Below are 22,037 nucleotides of genomic sequence, written 5' to 3'. Positions count from 1 at the left end.
AAGTACATTTTCAGATTTTCAATCTGGGTATATAGATTTGAAAACATTATTGAAGGCCATACAATAGGAAATACTGATGAAATAAAATTATTAATTCTAAGAGATGTTAGATTTGCTAAATTTGCTGTGAAGCTCATCTTGCTAAACAAGGTTTCAGAATGTTTTTTCTTTCCAGTTTCATCAGCTCTTCCTGAGCCCACAAAGATTTACAAGTCACAATATATGCCAAGTTGGACTTCAAAGGTTCTAAAGTCCTACAAAAGGCTTGGAAATCCTTTGGAAGGGACTTAAAAAGGCTCAGCTTAAAAAGTTGAGAGGATACTGCATTGCAAATTGAAATTTTGGATTTCCCCTGCTCAGTACCAGGATAAAAATGTCTTTAAAACACCAAAGTTTTCAGTAAGTTATGAAATGTTAAAATCAAACACTCAGAGCTCCACAGAAACCAGTCCAACTCAGAAGTGGTTGGGGTGAGGGCTGGCAGCTGGGTTGTGAACACGTCATTTTCTTGGCACCCCAGCAATGAGATCCCCTCTGTGACCTCTGCCAGTGACCCAGTCCAGTCTATAAGAGGTTGTGAAAACTCCCCAGGTTTCTTAACCACTGAAATTTCAGACACACAGTTATGTCAGCTCGTTTTCTTGCTGCATTGCACCACCTCAGTGTGGTGAGCTATCCAAACAAAAACAGCATGCAAGCATTGTTGCAAAACTACACCAAGAGGATGAACAAATGGCTTAGCAGAGTTCATCCTGGGAGCCTTCTGCTCTCCGCTCCTAGCCCACTTCCTATCAGACCCACGGAACAACATCGTTGTTTTGGTTACCTCCTGAGGCCTTTCCCCTGCAGTCACAGGGATGCTGTTAACCACTGTCAGATGTCCTGACATCTGCTGAGAACATAATGACTAACTGTGTCACACTTCTTGGCAATCACTCAGCTTCCTAGGAATGCTAGAAAGCTGCCATAGTTTGAGTAAAATCTGTACCCTGTCAAAGCCCCAGGGGCCAAACCCTCCAACTCCAAACAGTAACCAAGTGACTCTGAAGAAAGAGGTCTCCAAGGGATTCGTCGGAACTGAATCATTCTTCTGTCTGGAAACAGTGAAAGAATTCTTCCCCATTATTTTACACCTGGGAGCACTTAACTCACACAGATGATATAAAATTAGCTTTCCTTCTCAGACTAGAGCAGCAGATGAGAAGGCAAGCAGTAATATTTGCCCATAGACACACATCTGCCTGTACCCATTTAATTTGTGGAATATTGACACAAATAATTCCTAGTGTAAGGACTCATCCTCTGTTCTTGAATACTGCGACAAAGTGTTATTACATTTTAGGTGCTGTGTGAAAAGCACAGGATATGACATTCAGTGAAGATGTCTGTCAGGAAATTCAGTGAAAATTCCTCAGCAGAAAGAGAGGAAGATCACACTTGAATTAATGTTAATGGAGTTTCTCATCCAAGTGAAGTAAAATTCCAAGCAATCTGAAGCAGTCAGTTCTAGATTTCACTACTCTCCTTGTAAGACAGCCCTTTTTTTTAGTAACATACTGCCTGAATATTCTTTATTATATAATAAAGAATTTTTACTTCCTTCATGCATAGACAAAACAATTTAAACCCATATATATACACACATGGTAAATCAGTTTAGATTTTCCAATCCACCATTCATGTCTTGCAGTTCAAGGCTGTTGAAGGAGAGAAAGTTGTTTCCTGCACTCTCAACCTTGATTTTGGGCTCCCCAAGTTCAGTTGCTTCCTTGGCTGCTTGAAGCCTTGGTGGTGCAGCAGCTGCCCTGCGCTCACTGCATCACTTCTGTAGCCCAAACCTCTGTCTGCTTTCTTTTTATTAGAAGATTTTGTCTCCTCTTAATTATCTCCACACTAAATAAGCTCCTTTCTTCTCATCTTTTTATTGGCCTTGCTTTCTAATCCTCTCATAACTCTTATTTGGATGATTCCTATTGGTCTGGGTTCCTGGTAAAATATGCTGCTGAGAGTTGAATATAATCCCCTACCTGACACATTACTAGTGACAAATACAGTGGAATAATTACCCTTTGGGTTTTTTTCCATAATCCAACACAAAATCACTTGCCTTTTGACATTGACTTTAACACTAATCACTTAAACATTGAATTAATTTTGTGATGCTCTGTAACTTCCATTGATTTTCCAGCAAATAGAACCTTGTTATACAGGTGTTTCAACATGGATTTTCCATCTTGTATTGATGATTGCCTTAATTCTCCTTCTTAAGTATAGCAATACTACATTTATCATTGAAAACAAAATAATTTAACCCCCCACATTAGATCTGGTTCTGTTGTATATTTATTACTCATCCAATTTAGACATCTGGTCCAAATATATAAAGAAATCCTGTATAATTGTAAGACTGTACTAGCCTAAACCAAGACATTTTGTTATAAGTACATTAAATAATGATTAGAGCTGGTGTTCAATGTAATGACTTCTTTACATCAGCAACATGAGCACTAGACACCCATTGCTCTGTTTAACAGCCACTGCACTGCCCAGTGCTAAGACCAAAGTAATGCCCATGAAATGACTGCAAGGAGAATGAGCTCCTTGCAGGTGTTTTTTGCCACTCCTGTCTTCCTCCAGTCCTTCACCCTTCCTGCCTTTTGCAGCTGTCAAACAAGACGGGGCCAGGACAGCTCCTACACAGCTCAGCCACTCTCACCTTTGTTGTCACTCCCATGGCAACTTCTGGCACTCACGGGGACAGTTTGGACACCACTCCTCATTTCAGTGCAGTCATTTCACTGACAGAGCTCTAAAAAGCTGCAGCCAGCCCTGAGCACAGGGGCTGTAGGTGATCCAGGCAAGGCTCTGTTATCACTTCACTAGAAAGCCGGGCAGTGCTACAAAAGCAGGAGTAGTGAATAATCCTCTTACATTGGTATAAGTGAAAACAATACCTTTCCTCTGGATGTAGGCATAACAAAAGACTCTAATTTGGCTTTCAGACTCTTGTGGATAATCTTGTGGCTGCTTGATAAAAAGACCTCCTTTTAATTAGAAAATGAACTGATTTCTATACACCTGCAGCACAATAAACATGCATAAGCATTATGGAGGAGCTGCTTTTCAGAACAGAGAGATATAAATTGGGAGAATAAAGAACATGAATATTTTTAAATTTTTATATAAAAATACTTTGTTTTAGTTTGCTTAGGTTATGTGTTCTTAACTTTATGAGAATTCCCATGGTTATCCTTAATTATAAAGATATGCTGTCATCTTTCCAACCTTCCTTGGCAATGTCTCCTTTTGATAAGTGGTATCAATACTAAGCACCTTGTCACTAATGAATAGCTGTTTCTTTTCTCTCCATCTTTGTCAATTTGACAGCTTCCCACCCACACACTCTTCAGTGCTCTTCCTACCCTGTGTTTCCTGCATTTTTTTATAGGCAGGCACATTTATTCTTGGCAAGCTTTCACATACGAATAAAAAGCACATTCAGTTTGTGAGTCATTTTCTTCAGGCTTTGGAACATCAGCTAAAGTGCTGCCTACCACATAAGGGATTAATGAACAATACTTAGAACCTGGTTATTTTTATACCTTTCATTTTTGTTATTACACTTATCTATTGATGGGAAAATGACAGATTTTGCTGGAAGAGAACAAATTAAAAATATTTTTATTACATGAGGCTTGACCCTGCAGTCTTGATTATTACTGTAATTAAAATAGACAAAACCCCACCTCTCAAATTCACAAAGCACTTGTACTCAATGTGATCCAAAAGCATGACATTAAAAATAATGGAGGTACACAATTAATTTTATCATTGAATACCTGAAATTTATGGAATGCTGGGGTAAAATGTCATTGCTTTATAATCATCTAACTTCAAAAATAAATGCTATCAATCATACTGCAGCCCACAAAATTTCATCATTTAAAGTCTGAGATCAGAAGTTAAATCTTGAAACCACAAATAAAATTTTAATTAACAACAATCTAAATATTTAGTGAAAAGAGTACAGCAAAAGCTTTTTTATTGTAAACACTGCAACTGAGTTCTCAGTAGTCACAACAAAAAAACCAGGATTCTAGTTTAATATCTAAGCCTCACATCTGATGGGTTTTTACTTCAGAATTAAAGCCAGAAGTTCAGAATTGTTTCTCATACTAAATCAGTTAGTGGTCACATAATCCTAAGTAACCAGCTGCAAAATAACCAATGAGAAAATAATCCCCAGTAAAATGACTATTTAATTTCCTTGAGATTATTTACTTATTTTCTTTTATAAACAAAGCAAATAGAGGAAAAAAATTAAGCCATTAGATTTCTTGTTATGGTGACAACGTGTGCAAGCTGATTTGGCCTTTACGACCTGCAAGCTTGGCTAAGAAGTCATACAGCACTAAGAGTCGTGGGGCAAAGATAAATGTGACTTTGCCCTCAAACAAAAAGGGCATTTTTGTAATGCAGAGTTTAAAAGAAGCAAGTTTATTCTGCATGAACCAGTCTTTACTACTCAGCCATTCTAGTCATACACTTAACCTGGAACAGCATATATATTAAATTGTAGTGACTAATTGTGACATGGTCCTATCTTAGCATAGCCATGACTGTGCACAACAACTATTTCTGTCTCAAAGAACACTGCTGCCAAAGTCTGATAGCAATAATCTGGATGGAAATAAGACAAAACATAACAAAAATGTTCCCCTTAGCTACACTTTCGTTTGCACTTCAAAATCAGACTTGTCAAACAAAAATCTCCACTTCAGAGTCCTCTGCAGCTTAGGGAAGTGATCACATTTTCAAGTCACTTCCTCAAAGGAAAAAGGAGTATTTTAATGTGGCCCCAGCAGTGTATTTTTCCCTCAGCTTTCTCATAATTGTTTGGGAGAATTTGAAATACCCTTCACAATGATATCCAGTCTAGAATTCTGATAGATCTTAATGTCAGTGAAGTAAACAATGATCTTACCATGGTGAAAAATCAAGAACATCCCCATTTCTAACAGTCACACTGCTTTTCCAACAAAAATTTTCAACTGGTGAGTTTTTAGTCATAGAATTGTAGAATATCCTGAGTTGGAAGGTATTAACAAGGATCAAGTCCAACTTCTTTATTTATTCAGTGATATCAAATCACTTGGGCAATACTAAGACCTTCATTAAGGTTCAGGAAAACTACCAGGACAGTAATTGTATCATCTTAAAATCCAACTTTGCAAATTGACTGTGACTCAAGAGATCTGTGCGTGGAACAGAGCAACATCAATCTACAATGGTATTAATCATATTTTTGCTTTTTCTGTGTGAGGAAATAAAGCCTGAGTTAACCAGCTCTACGTTTCCTTGCCTGAACATTGAACTTTTCCGTGCTCCTAAAGCACAGCTTTAAAGGAATCATCTTGACATCTAACCCAGTGTTTGATTAGGATTAGATGTTCCAAATAGCTTGGGAAACAGAAGTCCCAGAAGAAGGCTAAAGCTTAATAGATGATTATAAGAATCTCTCTCCTTGTTAGATGCTATTTTTAGCTTATTCCAAATTTTCAAAGTTTCCCACAAAAGTTCTCAAGTACAGAAATACGTCTGCAGTGCATTTTAACATAGTGGGCTTTGTTTGAGTGGTTTTTGTTGGTTGAGTTTTAGGTGTTTCCTAGGATCTCTTACCCACATGCTCTTCTTTGCTGCCATCCAGCTCAGCAGTTGTATGCCCAGGGATCTCTTACCCACAACATGCTCTTCTTTGCTGCCATCCAGCTCAGCAGTTGTATGCCCAGCGATACAGAAGAGCAGCAAGATAAAGCGTGAAGATGAGGAGTGTTCCTTCTTTCTTCCCTTCATCTTCCCTGTATGACATAAAAACAGCAATTGACTAAGTCAGTCCTTGAGCATTCTGCAGTAGTCGTAAGTGGGGCAGTGCACAGCCCTGTGGGCAGACACACAAACTGGGAGCTTTGGAGACAATGTGAGCTCTTTTGGTATAATCCTCTTGTAAGCACAATGAAACACAAGACAAGGATTGCAGTTGTGCTCAGCAGATTGCAGGTCTCCTATCCCATCTCCAGTCCAGGTTAGAAGCACTGCCATTGCTTTCATCCTAAACCCCAGCTGAAATCACCTTCTGGAGCATATCACGACACAAAACGTAACACTCGGTACTTTTAATGTCCTGGCATTAATTACACAATATGGCATTGCTTGCCAAGTCAAAATATTGCAAATAAGTTTTTCTCCACCTGCAGAGCCTAGATTCATTGCCACAACATTTTTAACAAATATTTAATCAATTTATAATTACCAAGTTCCCAGACTCTTGAGTAAGTTGCATTTCAGAGGAGTCAGTGAACTTTTTTGCAACATGGACTTCAGAGCTTTAAGCAGGATTTACTATCTTGTGCGTTTCTTTAATACTGAGAACCTGACTTAAGTTCAGAGCTATTTTTCGCTTTAAACCAGTGCAATCATTGACAGAAGAAAAACACTTTTGTTCCATGGCAGCTGTCATATTCAGGTTGTTAAAGATGAGGTTATGCACACACACGTGAAATTAACTCCAGAAAACTTTTGCTTTAACTTTTTGCAAACATATTGCCCAACTAAAAGTTCCTTAAGGATCTCTGGATTTTAATTAGAAATAGACCCAATATCTTTGTTACCATCAGATCAATTCCTTATTCATAATAGGGAATAGAGGGTAGTACCCTCTTCTCTTCAAGTACATTACTGAATTTCTTTTTGCTACGTTAATTAATATTAAGTAAATAAAACCTAAAAATCTAAGGGCTAGGAAGTTCCTAGACTTCAGACAGTTTGGTCTTGAGTGTTTTTTTTACATGCCTGTGAAGACAGCATGGTCTTCACCAAATCAGAGCCACAATTCTCATTTCTCTCCAGAAAACTTACCAATTTTTCCATCTTGCATATTCAGTGTTTTCCCATCTTGCAGCATATAATAAAAAGGAAATTAATTCTTAAAAACAACTCTTGGTGAAATAATGAGCAGCACTAACTATTTAGGTAATCTTGAATTTGACAATGCCTTTTAGAAGGCTTCAGTATATAATATCATAAAAAACACTGAGACTTCTTGTTCTCTTTCTTTTGTAATGGAAGAAAAATTTTGGTTTTAAGGGAATTTCTACCTTAGCCAAAAAAACATTACCATGGTAAATTCCACATCATAATGCGTTCCTGCCAAAACAAACAAAAAATTGCATGTCTTTGATTCCTTCTAGACTCAAATATTAAGCTTAACATCTACAGCAACAAATAAAAGGCTTTCCACATACAGTTTGGCAAAACATTTTGCAAACTAATACAGATCTTGTTTTGTGCTTTTAATCATGATTTTAAAATCTTTCCTCAAAGACTATTCTTTAATTCTGTGAACAAATTCAGAAATTATTGTTTTCTAGCAGAGATGGAATAACCTCTCTTGGATTAGAAACCAATGCGCAACTTTTGAAATACCCTGTAAATGGAAAAAATGAGTAAGAGCTACAGTATTTTTCAAAGAAACAGAAGTAGCCTCTTTCATCACAATTCTAACTGGAACTCCAGTGTTAAAATCCTTTATATACAAAGTTTTGTAGCACCTAACCTTGGAGTAATTATGCATTTTTTTTTCCAAAGATTGAGGAAAAAAAAAGAGTCATAACAATCTTTTCATTCACCCCTGATAAAAAGTCCAGTCATGCTTTAAAATAGACAGTAACTCTGTACACGGTAACCTGAAGTTGTCCAAGACTGTCTTTGTGATTTGAGAGACATCTGATTTATTATGTTAGTTTGACATCAACTAAAATTAAAATAAATCCACAACTAATAAAAATGATATGGGGAGAAACATTGAGTAAAAAAAAATAAAAATCAAAGAACTGCACAGACAATTAGCACTACAATATAAACAAAGCTGGTGATAGTTTGACATGGTCTGGGCTCACTTAAAGCAAAAATATCATCAAATATTCAGATTTGATACTTAAAGTAATAATTTTCAAACTACCTGGCTCCAGTGAGGTCACTGGAATAAAAAATTACAAAATGCAGCTTTTGAAATTACACGGGAAAGAGCAAATTTCTAGCACATTGTTTTCCTTTCAAGTAATCATTGGCACAATTGTGGCTCTTCATAAAGGAACTTGCTAATTATCCACAACATCAGTAACCCATGGATTAATTCCATGTTTGTCCCTGAGCCCTCATTTTCCGTGTTTGACTTTTTCCATGCCATCAAAACTCTCACTAGTTCAGCAAAACTCTATTTGAGTTTGGGTTTTTATTACTTAAATTGAGGCTTTGGTTCCATCTTCTAGGAACCCACAGAGCATAGATTTAGAATGCAAAATTTAGTAATCAGTTTTTAGTCAGTTATCCCATATTCTCAAAAGCCTTTCCCCAAGCAGAACACAGGCAATCAGGCAGAAATGGAAATCCTTCTAAGTTCCTGTATTTTTTTTTTCATTTGGAAATAGAATTCTATGTATCATGAGCTACCACACAGCATTGTCACTGTGTGTTTGTGAGGACAAATTACTACATTTGTACAGAGAACGAAACCCTTCCCAGGGCACAGTATTTCTGTTCTTCTACTCAACTCCTACATTTCCCTTAAAGGAAGGGTCAAAAGTGTGTCAAAAGCTGGGCATCTCCATGCCTGGGCCAGTTCCCAACAGGAACAGCGCAGGCTGTGCAGCAGCATATCTGCCTTGCTGCAAAGTGTCCTGAGCAAACACAACCTTCTTTATCTTCCTGCTACCCTTCCCAGGAGGTCACACAGTCCCAGAACTTCGGGTCAGGTCTGGGTGGAGGTGGGATGAGTGGGGTGAAGGTTTTGGTAATAAAATGCCTAAATCCTTCCGCAGTTTAATTATTTCTTATTATTCCTGAAGGAAGAAAGAAATCCCAGATCAAAGTGTACTTGGCACTGGATTTTCAATTAAAACCCAAACCCTCTAGAAAAAGTCCAGGTTTTCTGACTGGATGTTCAGCTGCCCAGTAACAGAACTTTAAACCTGTAAGCCTCTTATGATATTGGTGTATTTTTTTAAGCACTCTGATGATTTTGTTGTTGTTGTTGTTTTATTTCTATGGAGTGCAAAATTCAAAACACTTCATCTATGATATTTGCCTCAGTAAAATGTCAAATGCATGCATTAGTGAAAAACTGTCTGTCATGAGAAAAATAGGAAATGTTTCAATGTTAAATAGGTCATGTTTAGCTGTCTGATTATTTCAGCTATATTCTGAAAATTTCTGAGAGTAAATAAAGCCTTTTCCTCCAGAAGGATTATAGCTTAGGACAGCCAGGTGTCAGTCCAGCATTAATATTCTACATCATTGTGTCATTAACTTGTATTTCATACAGACAATTCCTCAGGAACTGGCACTCTACTGCTCCCAAACTCCCCACCTTTTAATGAGCCATTTTTTAACAGACAACAAGAATGTTACTTGACAAAGGAGATCAAAGGTCTGTGGTTAATAATTGGCACTGATTTATTTACTGAGTTAATTAAATGCTTTAATTTAGTGCCATTAGCTTCCCTCAGGCTGAAATACAGATAGCCAAGGCAGGCCACAAGCATCAAGGAAGCTCCCAGTAACAAATCCTTACTACCTGGCCTTAGAGTCAAAACTTTTTCCTCCTGACACCCAAAACAAAAACAGAAGGAAGACCAAGATTTTTAATTTTTGCCAAAACCAGAAAAATATGAAACTGAGTGACTGTCTTGTTCATGCAGTTTGCAGCCCTTGGAGACAGGAATTTTTTTATTTTTTTTTTTAAACCTAGCAGTCAACACCAATTTTTATAGTTCCCTGAACGTTTAGTCACAAACTTTTTTTTTTTTCCCCAGTGCGACATTTATCTCTAACACGCTAACTGGAAAAAGAAAAATAAAACTAGCATTTCCCATAGTAGCCAAAAAAAGACATCCTTAGGAAAGGGCCTAAAGTGACATTGCAATGATGGTAAAAGTGACTCATTCACACTGACAGCCCAGGAAACAGAAACACACACACACACAAAGGCAGAGGATATAATTAAGTAGAGGAATTAATAGCAGAAGGTAGGATGCGCATGGCCAGAGGTCCATTTTAGCACAGCCTAAAATTAAGGATTAAAAGGTCTAACTAGACAGGATTATAACACTTCTGATATAAAAGCAGACCTTTTTCAGTTCACAGTAGTTCAGAGGCACGGTCTTTGTCCTGTGACACCTTGCAATGCCTACTAGGACTCGTGTGACAAAAGGTTTCACTAGTCTTATCTGCAGCATTGTGTCTCAGCTGGCAGAGTCAGTTCCCTAAAAAATTATTACATGTGCTGGTTTGGAGCTGTTTTCTCATTCCCTCAGCTGTAAATATGAAGAATGGTGTGAGCAAGAATTGCATCACCTCTGTTCTGATGGTGGTACCTGAGTCACAGAGGAGCTCTCAATTAAACTGATTTCCACCAGAGCCTTGTGCTGTTACAGCAGCTTTGTAAGTTCAGGCAGTGCACTGTGAATCACGAGCATACAAACATTACTGACTGAAAGAAAAACCTATGGAAATCCCACCCCCCTCATCCCAAATTATCTCCCCTTTTCTGTGCCCTGCTGTAGCAGCTCTCAGTCTGTGTCAGTCCTGGGACCAGGGACTCCATCTGCTTCCTCCAAGAACTTGAAATGCCTGCTTGTCATGAAAGACAATTGTGGTTGGTTACCTACCTTTCACCATTTACCATAAATGTTCTGTTGCTGCACTATTCCAGTCTCTGAAATTACCTAGTGATAGCTGGGAAGTGAAGTGTAAACTGGGAACTATGGAGAAAATTTGGAAAAACTAATGTTTTTATTAGCTTTTATGCTGAAAAGTTGTATAACCTGATGTCACTGGTTCAGATTTCAACTCCCACCTTCTTTCTGCTTTTATGAAGATTGTAAATGCTTCTTTCCAAGAGCACCTGATAAAAGAATTGAAATGGAAATTTTAAAACACCAAGTTAATTAACAAACCCAGTGGAATAAGTCCCTTTTTTTAATATGCCTATGGACCTTTTGCCTTTTCATTTTCCTTGTTACCTTCTTTCACTCTTGTTTTAAAACTGTTTTCTATTTTCCCAGCTTAGGTCCAGGACCTATTTTTTCCCTTCTGCTGGTCTGTTCACATGTGGCACTAGGTACTTCTGCCATCCTGTCTCCACTCAACTTCTCCTGTGACAAAGCTCCAGACTCTCAATTCCTCCTCCACTGAATTCTTCTTGCGTGGCTCAGACGGGTGTCCCATCCATGGTACCCATGACCCAAGAGCAGGGAAATGGATACAATCAGGTAGGCAGAGCTGTAGTGACAGTAAGCCTTGGCTAGAGAAGGCTGCAAACAATTTTCCTAACTCCCTGACCAGGCAGTGCAGAGCACCCAATACAACAGTCAAAGTGAATTATTAGTTCTGAAATGAAAACTGATTTATTAAAATAACTGCACTTTTCACAGGACCACTGGGTTTGTCTGCAGCAAATCACATAACTAACTCATTTTCATTTTGATTTAGCTTTCAAGAGGGAAAAGAAATCTTTTACTCCTCTATCAAAATATTTTTACATGTGGACTAAAGCAAATAACTTGCTTACATAATTTAATAAATCTTAGTAAACATAACAAACCCACTACACTCAGGCCTGAACTGCTCAGACAGAAACTACCCGTTGGTAGCAAAAATATTGGCCATCTGATCTTATTTTCAAACACGGAATGCTTTCAGTGTCCTAATAAAAACCACTCCAGAGCACAGGATCCACTAGCAAAACAAACAAGCAGCAATATTAGTTACATATAAGCACTATAAAGTGTCAAATCTGTTTTTTTTTTTTTTCCTAGCAGCTTGGACTGGAAAAGTCCAGTCCATGCGTTTGTCTCAGCTGTGCTTACAGATAAACAGAAGTGAATTTACATGTGAATTACCTTAGCACAAGCTGCTTTTCTGGTGGAGAGAGGAATTTCAGCACTATGTTATATATATATGTAGCCCAGTGGTGTGTAATTTCCCATTTGCACATGCTGTGAAAGCATGACACTCAATCAGGTGCTGAAAACACCACAGGCAGGCACAGGAGGAAGCTGCTGCCACAGTGATGTCTCTGGTGACTGGTTTTGGTCATACCCATTCACCTTCTGTAACCTCACCATCACATCAATCACATTTTCACACATACAGGGGTTCAAAATACAAATTTCCATGGTCTGTCAGGCAAGTTTAGCTCACCTGGTCTGTTTCCCCAGCTGGAGACACCACAGACACTTTTCCTGCAGTGGATTTGTGATGGTCACACAGGTTAGAAATGCTGAAACTGCCTTCAGTGGGAATCACCCAGGATTCAGACTGCCTCAAATTATCACCCTACAGCCACTTTAAACCAACATGAAATAACAATGGCATGGAAAAAAAGGATTGTATTCCCTTCATCTCCCACAGTGCCAGCTCCTCTGGACACAGAGGAAATGCCAACAAGCTTTGAGAGACCTCACTTAAAGTTCATAAAGACAGTACCAACTGAATATTTCCTTTACATAAAATCTGTATTTCTAACTTACTTGCTGCAACTACTCTTTTCAATGTAGTTACATTAAAATCAGTTCTCTTGGAACGCTTCATTTTCTGAAGGAAGGTTCAATTTTCTGAAAGAAACTTTAACTTTCTTGTGATCCAACTCACACCCGAGAGTAAGCCTAGTTTTATTTTCTCACTAAACTGTAAATCTAGTTACCTGATTCAGAGCTTCACTCAGTTATTCATCAGGGAAGATGGCAGAAATACTAAAGATGGGAAACAAACAGCTGTATTAACAGCACAGGAAGTAATTAAGAAACTGAACAAAGAGTTGTGAGACAAAATGAAAAGGATTAAAATAAATCAATTTTGCTGTGAAATTTTTTGAGGGGAAAGGAATTATACAAGTCTCCATATGGTTTTGCTTCATTCTGTCCCCAGGGGTACTCTGTCCCCATTGTAAAGTTAAATTGGTTTCATAAGACAAACATAGAGAAGTGAGTAATTTGTCCCTGTTTTTCAAGAAAGTTTTCTCTGGTTTCACTGTGAAGAATGACTTCAGATAGGTGAGAGCCCATCAGCCTCTTCTGACTCTCTAGAGAGAAAATATGACTGTTCAGAATGCAGCCCAAACTAACAACACCAGTAACTCACGGAATTTGACAGATTTTAAACACTTGGTTCCAAAATTGAGATATGACAGTCATGTAAACCTCATTGCTAAGTTCTACTGATTTTTTTTTTTTTAAATTTTAAAATTTATTTTCTTCTTCCTATACACATGCTCCGAGTCCTTCTGGCAGCCAGTCTCAAAATGGACTGGATGCACACCAACAAACTCATGACAGTTAAAAAGCACTTAAAGCAGATACCACCTTATCTTACAATGCAAGCTAGAATTACTGCCAGAATCACCTTTTTAAGGTAAATGTATATATTAAAGCAACTTTTCAGAATATGAAAGACTGTGTAACGGTATTTATTTTCCAGAGGAGATGTTCTGAGTCTGCTAGGATACTCCTTGTTTTACACCCTTGCTTTGTTTCCAAGATCAATTTTCCTCCGATTTCTTAAAATTTCCTCTTCCCAGGAAATCTTCCACCTTTCTGAATGCTGTCCCTCACTTCCTTTTAGAGCTAAAATAGAATACCAAAAAGTGAAATTTTTACAACTGGGCTTTGAAAATTACTCTCCAATGAGATTAGGGATAGATAAGCTCAATGCCATTAAATTTCTATCTGTCCTGAGTCAGAAACATAAAGCTCTAATTCAGCATTTATAATATTGCTAGATGAATAACAATTAAGTTTTCATGAGCAATATTAGTAAATGTGGGCGCTGCACTAAAAAGCTAAATGCACCTTAAATGTCACATAGCTACACCAGGGAGCTTTAAAACCCAAAAATTACAAACTATGCAATGCACAATGTGAGGACAAACACACAGATTACTGAAAGGCAATTTAAAGGGCACTCAGTGATTCTCTGCCATAAAGGTAATAAAATTTTCAAATAAATGGATTCATCAAGCAATTGGCCACATGGCTGCTTTTTAATTAAATGTTTCACATGGGGCATTATTTGACAGGAGAAAAGGCCAGAGCAGGATGTGCTTTAACCACCTTTACCTCCTCAGCATTGTTCTGTGCACGCTAAGCACAAAGTAAACTTGATCATAATTCTGAAATTCAGCTTAAAGAATAATTCAGAGGAATCTGCTGTGGATACAGACACTCGTTGCCTTCACAGACAGCAATAAATGTCTCCTAGTGAAATTAAAGGGCAGAAGGTTCCAAAGGGCAAATGCTGACAGCTTTGCCCAAGTAGGTGCCTGGCAATTCCTCCAGCACGCCCTTGCTGTCCCTATCTGCACTGACAGCTGCACTTCCTGTCTCTGTGCCTGCCCATAAGACACTCAGGAAGGAAGGTTTATATCTCTACATGTTTCCCATGACACTTTCATGGCTAATTCCTGGAGCACTGAGTCAGACTGACCATCCACACACTCCTCCCCCAAACCAAATTGCTGTTTTTTCTCCCTACCTCTAATTTCTCATTGTTATGGGCTTTTTCCTCATTTAAATTGCATTTTTTTTAACATATTACCCAATTCTAGCAGTACTTTAAAATACAGGCCAGTATCACTTATTTGTTTTACACAGTTACTAAAAATGAAGTTTAATAATAATAATAAACTTCAAGTTTTTTTGGGGTGCAGAGTGCGTTTGTTACACTGATACAATTGGACACCTCATTCACTAGTTTGTTGTAAATTTCAAATATACTGTGAGTGAAATTGGCTTATGTCTTAACAGCTTGATATGATTCTCCTAAAATCTTCCTGTACTTCTCAAAATATGAATTGCTTCAGAAGTTAGTTGCCTCAGACCAATTTGAAACAGCCTGGCATACCACTCTGCGTGAATCAAGCCTCTTGGATGTAACAGTGGATAAAATGCTTTTAAAAAAAGCAAGAGTTTTTCTTCAAACTCAAGCTATTGATAATTTACTCAGCTTTAGGACGGCTTCCTTTCCAAGAACTGACTTAGAGCTTAAAATACCTGAGACTGAGATTATGGCAAGTAAATGTTAGTTGTATTAATCATACAAGTAAATTCATTGTCCTGCTGTTTCAAATCTGCAGAGGAAAAGAAGTCTCTCCCTTTTTTTGCAGCGCTCTCTTTTGGACTTTGAATCTAAACATCTGACTACTGCATCTGAAGAAAAGCCACCAGCTGATTCTGCTTTCGGCAGCTAAAGGAAAAATAACTACTCCGTTAAAACCGAAAGTCTGCTGCAAAGTACTCACCAAACTCCTAGCAACAGCTCTTGAAGAAAGAGGGAATTCCTGAATCAGAGCAGAGCGTGATCCTCCCCTAGTAATCCCCGCTGGAGGGAGGGGTGTGGTGTAAAGCTACCGAGGCAGGGCTGCAACCCGATCTGGCTGCTGCGGGCTCCTGCCGGGGATCGCTCCGCTCGCCGCCTTTGGAGCCGCCGCTTTGACACGGGCCGGCTCTGGGGAGCAGCCCGAGATCCCCGGCAGCGGCGGGAGTGCTTCCTCTTGGAGGTTCTCGTCTGCCTGGGGTTGGGCTGGGAGCAGCTGCTTTCCAAACAGCACGGGCTGGAACGAAGTGCACCTTGAAGCAGAATGAGGGACTGTGAGATAATTTGGTCGCTGTCCCTGGCAGGCTCTGACATGGCCCGTGAGGATGCCCTATTACTCCTTGCAAGTTTAAGGGATGCGGTGTGATGGACATCCCAGGCGGTGTGATGCTGTGTTTTGTCTTTTTAAATGAAGCTACGCTGCTCACCCGGCTGTCTGAAGATCCCAAAGGCTATTCTGCCTGCAGCTACAACATCCCATCTATTTAAACATCACACCAGTACGTGCTAAAACTCGAGTTCAGGGTCATTAAGAGTACCATGGCTGATGACAGGGATGGGGACCTTCAGAGACCTTGGAGTTGTGCATGTAGAGACACATGTCTCAGTTTTGGACACACAAGATGGGAATTTCCCAGGTAAGGAATTAAGCAGTAAGAAAGACAGAAATAGCAGCTGAAGCACAATAACTTACACAGTCAGTAGCTGTAACTCATTGTAATTATTTCTAGGCAAAGACAAACAGGTAGTTAAATCACTGTCATTGAAGGTTATATTCAGCTGTTCATCACCATCATGAAACAGACTGGCAGTTTGTCCTGGTCAGTTAATGGATTAGCTATCTCTGACACAAACAGAAGGGCTCCTGACAGCGCCTTAGATCTCCTGGCTGTTGTTCCTGACTGTAAAAATGTCTTTAATACTTTTCAGAACAAAGCCAGTAGTCAGCTGAGTCTGCTTACTATTAACTGGGTCAATAATCAGATGGATTAACTGTCCTGAAATGGAGTAGAAGCACTCCCAAAGCAAAGGGACAGCTCAAATGCTGGGGGCCAGGTTCTACCCTGCAGTTACTAATTACCAGCTCAGATAAAGCAAGAGGCAAGCCAGCTGCAGAGGTCAGTGAAAAGGAAATGGGCACTCTGTCATTTGTGTCACACCACAGCAAACGAAAAACATTGTGTTAAGAATTAGTGTCTATCAGTGCAATCCATAAATCTGTTTGAGGGTCACAAGACAGTCCAAAGCAGATACACCAAAATTACACCATGATTTAAAGAAATGTCTGTACATTTACAACAGAAACAAAACAAACTCAATAGATTCCAAAAAATGTACATACTTCTCCACTTTGATAATGTGCCTAGATGGATGAGCAAGAATCTGTGTGGATAGTTTCAAACCTGCTCCACTCTACAAGCAATTTACAAAGAAAGCTGCTTTGGTTTTAGTTGTACTGGATGCTGAGTGGTCTGAATTTAGAAGTCCATGCAAATTTATTCCGAATCTAAGGACTGGACCTGGCCATAATTTCAAGTGGATTTTTTTTGTTGCTGTTTTAATGATTTTTTTTAAATGAACACCCACAGAAAAGAATTTTTATCATTTGTGTCAATATGTTCACATCAGTCTTTTTCTCACAAGATTTCACTCAGGTAACTCAAAGGAATTTTGAAGGGTATAGTCCACACAGACATGAAAAATAAAAGGGAAAACTACAGTTTGAAACACATTTGACATCTTATTGTCAAATAAGGGGAGAAAAACATATAAAAGTACTTTAAAGAACATATAAGAGAATGAAAGCCTTATTTTGATTAAAAGCTAGACTAAGAAATTGGGTAAATAATAAACTGGGATGAGAGTAAAAATGCCTTCATATACTTGAAGAATGCATACTCAAAAGAAAAATTCCAAAAAAGCTATTTCATTTTCAGATATGCAGTTTTGCTTTCTGTTCTGTTGATGCATCACCAGCTCCCACATGCAGTCCTCCTAATTTTAGTTGCCCTACTAATTAAGTTTTTATTATAACTACAACATAAAAAGCCTCAGTTGAAACTGGAATCAGACTTTGAAGATGAAAACAAAACTGATTTGAACCTTTAGTGTGATCAGAGGATTCCAGTCAGCTCTGACCTGGCCTAGACAATCACACTAATCTCTGGCCTGCCCTGAAGCCTGCTGATAACTCCTGTCTGTCCACAGTGGAAAACACCCCTACCTGAGGAGGTACCAATTAGCAGATACATGCAATAGTACAGCTAGAGTAAACTAAAACAGATACCATGAAAAAGATTGTTTGTATATACTTGCATTTCTCAGTACTTGGCTCCAAAAAGTTCAAAGCTGAGGTGATTAGAATTTAGTCTTCTGAAAGTGCATAGAATTATTCCCAACAAGTTAGGAGATCAGGGAATTAAAAAAGGAAGGTCTATGTAAGAGGTCAGCATCATTACAAGCCTGATGAATAAACAGACACTGCTTAAAAAGGCACACTGCCAGCTGCCCTCTGACCACAGAAAAAATCCCTTGACTCCACATTGTCAGCTGGGACCTCTCACAATGAGGCTGCTTCTGGTGACAGCCCCACTTTTTCCAAGAGCCAAATCAGGAGACAAAGTGCAATCCCAGGAAACCCCTTGGCCTGGAGCTCTGTCTTGACTGCTGGCCTGTGCAAAGTAGGCAAGGACAGCAACACTAATGGTAAAAGTCTTTGCATCTGCAAAATGCTTACAACACACAGCTTAAAAACTCCTGACTCTTCCTTTGACCCAGCAGTGGCTTCAGGCCAGGTTCTCCACATTTCTCTCCACCATGTCCCTGTACTACACAGCCTATGTTTCTAGTGGCAAGCTGGTTTTTTACTGACAACACTGAGTGCCAGCAGGAAATGGAAGGTAAGAGGTAATAACCACCCTAAAAGCTGCAGAGGACTGGGGCAGGGTCACTGTCCCCTGCAATGCCTGTTACCAGTTTGAATGGGTGCTCATGCTGACTGAAAGGGAGGGAGGGAAAGACAGTGAACTCCAAATTCAAATTTTCCTAACTTGTACATTTTTATTTGTATCCAGTGCATGAGTTTTTAGGAGAATATGCTATTCTTCAACATAGCCCTAGTTAAATGTTGCTCAGAAATTAAAATGATGCACCGATATCCAATCTTGTAATTGTTTTACTGTAGCAGAACAGAGATAAAGCAACACAAAATGATATTATAAATTTTGTTTGTGCAGACATAATAAAATTAATATTTTAAGCTCTATCATTTCTGAAGCAAGATTCGCCATGTCACACAGTCGTGAAAACACAAAGGCTTACATAAGCTGTTCTTGAAACAGCTGTTTCTCGGTGAGGGTGTGACATTGAGTAGTCAAAGCTCGAGCAGAGTCTGTGATGTCTTGTTGCCCTCTAGCGATGCCACTTGATTTTCCCTCTGCTTAGGTCTCAGAGCTGAGAGCTGTCTGCCTCCTGCCTCCAACAAACTTAATACTTAATACTTCTATTAATATCATAACTTCATACTTCTACTGGTGCTAGGAGATGGGACAGCACGGGTATTTCTGAATCCCCATAAGGATAAGGAGCCCGAGATCAATCTGGCAGGAGAACCACCAGCAGCACAGCTGGCTCAGCCCAGTGGGCCTAAAAGTGAGAGCTAAGATGTGGCAGTCACTGTCACCACAGCCACACAAAACCCTACCTAGGTTCTAAAAGAGGAGCATAGAGAAAGAAAGGAACATATCTTAATTTCCTTTCAGTATGAGTTTCACAAATGGCTCAATTATTGGTTTATACCTGTTCCATTATAGTGGCCTCTGTAGTATTTACTATTTCAAAGCCAATAAAAACGTGTGAATGGAAGTGAAAGATCTTCCTTAGTGAAAGCAAGATCAGAATCCAGCAGCTGTCACTTGAAGAGCTGTCTTTCTGATGCACTCCTCTCTCCCCTCTAATTGTTTCTTTCCTGTAACTTTCTGATCTTATTTAAAAACCATGGCTATCTCAAGGGTTTTCTAAAGACTGAAACTGAAATGAACATAGAAGGTGACTATTTTTCCTGAAAGCAGAGCATTGAGATAGCACAATGAGGCAACTCCAAAAATTCAGGCTTTGTTTCTGTCCTCACTCCAAAGCAGTAATAACTAAGTAACACACACCATTACTAACGGAAATGTAGTATTTAAACATCTTTAAAAGGGAGAATCTTTAACACATAACACCCAAATTTATTTTTGCTGGGGTCTTTTTTCATGGGGCTTTGTGCTTTGAAATTCAAATCTTTAACAGGGCTATCAAAGGTAAGTTGGATAAGCAGACTATCCTAATGTGCTTTATTTCTTCAGGGGTGAGAAGAGGAAAGGAACTGAACGATGAATGAGAGCAAAGTGGTTGTCAGATCAACTTCTTACTAGTTGAAAATCTTCCCAAAGTTGAGCTGCCCAGCCTGTTTGAACAGCAGCAAGGAATGCATTCAGCATCTGTCTTTCTGATCTCTAGGCCCAGCTGTCTTAAGGTGAGCAATTGGGTCTCTTGAAATTAAACTTCTGCTTTGCCCAGCAGAAGTACAGAGGTTCTGCAGTCAGCTGCTGCTGTTGTTCTTTTTCCTGAAAGAAGGTGAGCTTTTAAAATTTTCCCTCCATCAAACCCAGGGCTTAAAAAAAAAACCCCAAAAAGGCTCTCCTTTTATTAGGCAGAACACTTGGTCATCTTGTACCCTATAGAAACCCAGTATTACTATACCACCAGAATATAACATTCCCTGTGTTGATACCAGATGAAGTAGGGGTTAAATACCCAGCACATTGAATAATCGGAATGTTGTTTAGAATGAGCTGGGAAAAGCAATGCAACCCTAAGGATTTAATTTCTCTTATTTTCCTGTATCATAATCAAACTACTGCCTCTTGCCAGAGGACAGATGTGACAAACTTGATAATTTCTTGTTTCCATCTGGGCAGCTGTTTCTCTTGTAATTCTTTGAATTCATTTTCATGTGCATTTCTTTTTGTTTATGACCTTGCATAACTCATATACTTTTTTTAACTTATCAATTTCTTAAGAGTAAAACTGGACAGCTTGGAGCATGCTTTGAAGTTGAAATCCTGAAAAATTAGTTCATGTCATTACCTTTTTTAAAAGCTCAGAAATAAGCTACTTCTGTAGTACAATTACAGGAATCAAAGTACAAGGTATATCATGTGACATTTAGAATAATGTGGAGATGTCAAGACTCATATCCACTAAAAAAATTGGATAACTAAGGGAGTAGGGGGTCAGGTCAGAATCAAATGACACGCAGTTTTAGAGCCAGCAGCTTTATGACATGCGAATTTCATTAAAACCTCACAATACCTTTAACCAAAATATAAAAAGGGATGGCTTATGTGAAAGGACAGTAAGCATTTTGTCACCTTCCCTACAAAAGGTTTCTTATTGCTTTTCTGTCTGTTTTGTTAATTTGAAAAACTGAAAGGACTTTCCATCATACATCTGCATTTAGATCTGAGGTAGATCATAACTTCAGCAAAATATAGTAGAAGTATTGCCTACTGAATTCTGTTTTGTTAAATAATAAAAAAAGGTGGGGGGGGGGGGGTAGGCTCATGGAACAAATTGCCTCACTGGACAAAACACTTGTTCTAAAATAATATATTCCTTACTTGGCTCAGCAAATGCCTATTTCTGAAACAGATATGGATTAATTCAATACACCATTCTTCTTGATTACCTATTTATCATCCTGTTCATTCTCCCATGGCATTTCTAATTAACCTCTTAATGAGTCCACTGTTGCACTAAACATCTTAGCAAACAAACAGCCTTTTCCATTCATGTCCTTTAGTGCTCATTTCAAATGCAGCCTGAGCCCAGGACTGGCTGCCTCAGTCACTGGATGTCACTGTTGCAGCACTGAGAGCTTTGGTGTTCCGTGTGGAAATAGCCAGCAACTACGCTTGTATTTATTCCTTCATTATTATTATTTTTGGTTTGCATTCCTGATCAGGCTACAGTCAGTGTGAGTTTTATCATAAGTTATAAATATTTATAAGTACTCAGACCTGAGGATAATTTCTGCTTTCAGAGGAAAATATTTCATTAAAGTTTTAAAACTCTTTCCTTCTTAATTTAAGCGGGCCCATTTTTATTTCCACTGCTCTAATGAGAGATTTATTTCTGAATATCTTTTTATGTATGCACAATATACATATTTATGCCATTACTTATATACATACACACACCATACCAGAATAATATACTTATTTATGAATACATGTTCACATATGAAATTCATATAGTATTTCCTTAGTCATTCAAAAATAGTTTCTGGTAGGTTCACAGAAGCTGTAAATTCAAATGATTGACTGTTGCAATATCTAAAATACCTATCCCTTGCTTTAACAAAGCTGAAACACAGCTAAATAATGCAGGAAACACAGCTCAAATGCTCAGGGTGTTTAAAATGGACTAATTTAAGCATGCATATAAGCAGATTACATTGTCAGAGACGTCTTACATGGATTTTTCCAACCCCCCTTGAAATGTATTCTAGCAGCACCAAAATAATCAATTAGAAGTACACTCTGACAGTATTACTTAGCTGTTTCTAA

At 38.6% G+C, this 22,037-nt stretch overlaps 1 protein-coding gene across 9 annotated transcripts in view; it reads right to left on the bottom strand.

The window, feature by feature from the left end:
* The window catches only part of TFPI (tissue factor pathway inhibitor), a 34,119-nt gene extending 18,628 nt beyond the window's left edge, over positions 1–15,491 (bottom strand). For 6 of the 9 annotated variants that reach the window (XM_041403609.1, XM_041403610.1, XM_041403604.1 and 3 more), the window contains exons 1-2: positions 6,916–6,942; positions 5,739–5,858 (exon numbers count right to left, since the gene is read on the bottom strand). In XM_041403609.1, the coding sequence (XP_041259543.1) occupies positions 5,739–5,858; positions 6,916–6,934 (139 nt within the window). In that variant the 5' untranslated portion in view covers positions 6,935–6,942. The other 3 variants (XM_041403606.1, XM_041403607.1, XM_041403608.1) reach the window with 3 other exon arrangements.
* Between the last annotated feature and the right edge of the window lie 6,546 nt (positions 15,492–22,037).

This window comes from Onychostruthus taczanowskii, unplaced genomic scaffold (genome assembly GCF_017590055.1).
Source record: "Onychostruthus taczanowskii isolate IOZ18803 unplaced genomic scaffold, ASM1759005v1 scaffold20, whole genome shotgun sequence".
Taxonomy (NCBI): Eukaryota; Metazoa; Chordata; class Aves; order Passeriformes; family Passeridae; genus Onychostruthus; species Onychostruthus taczanowskii.
Note: the sequence above shows the minus strand (reverse complement) of the source record. Positions and strands in the feature narration are given on the sequence as shown.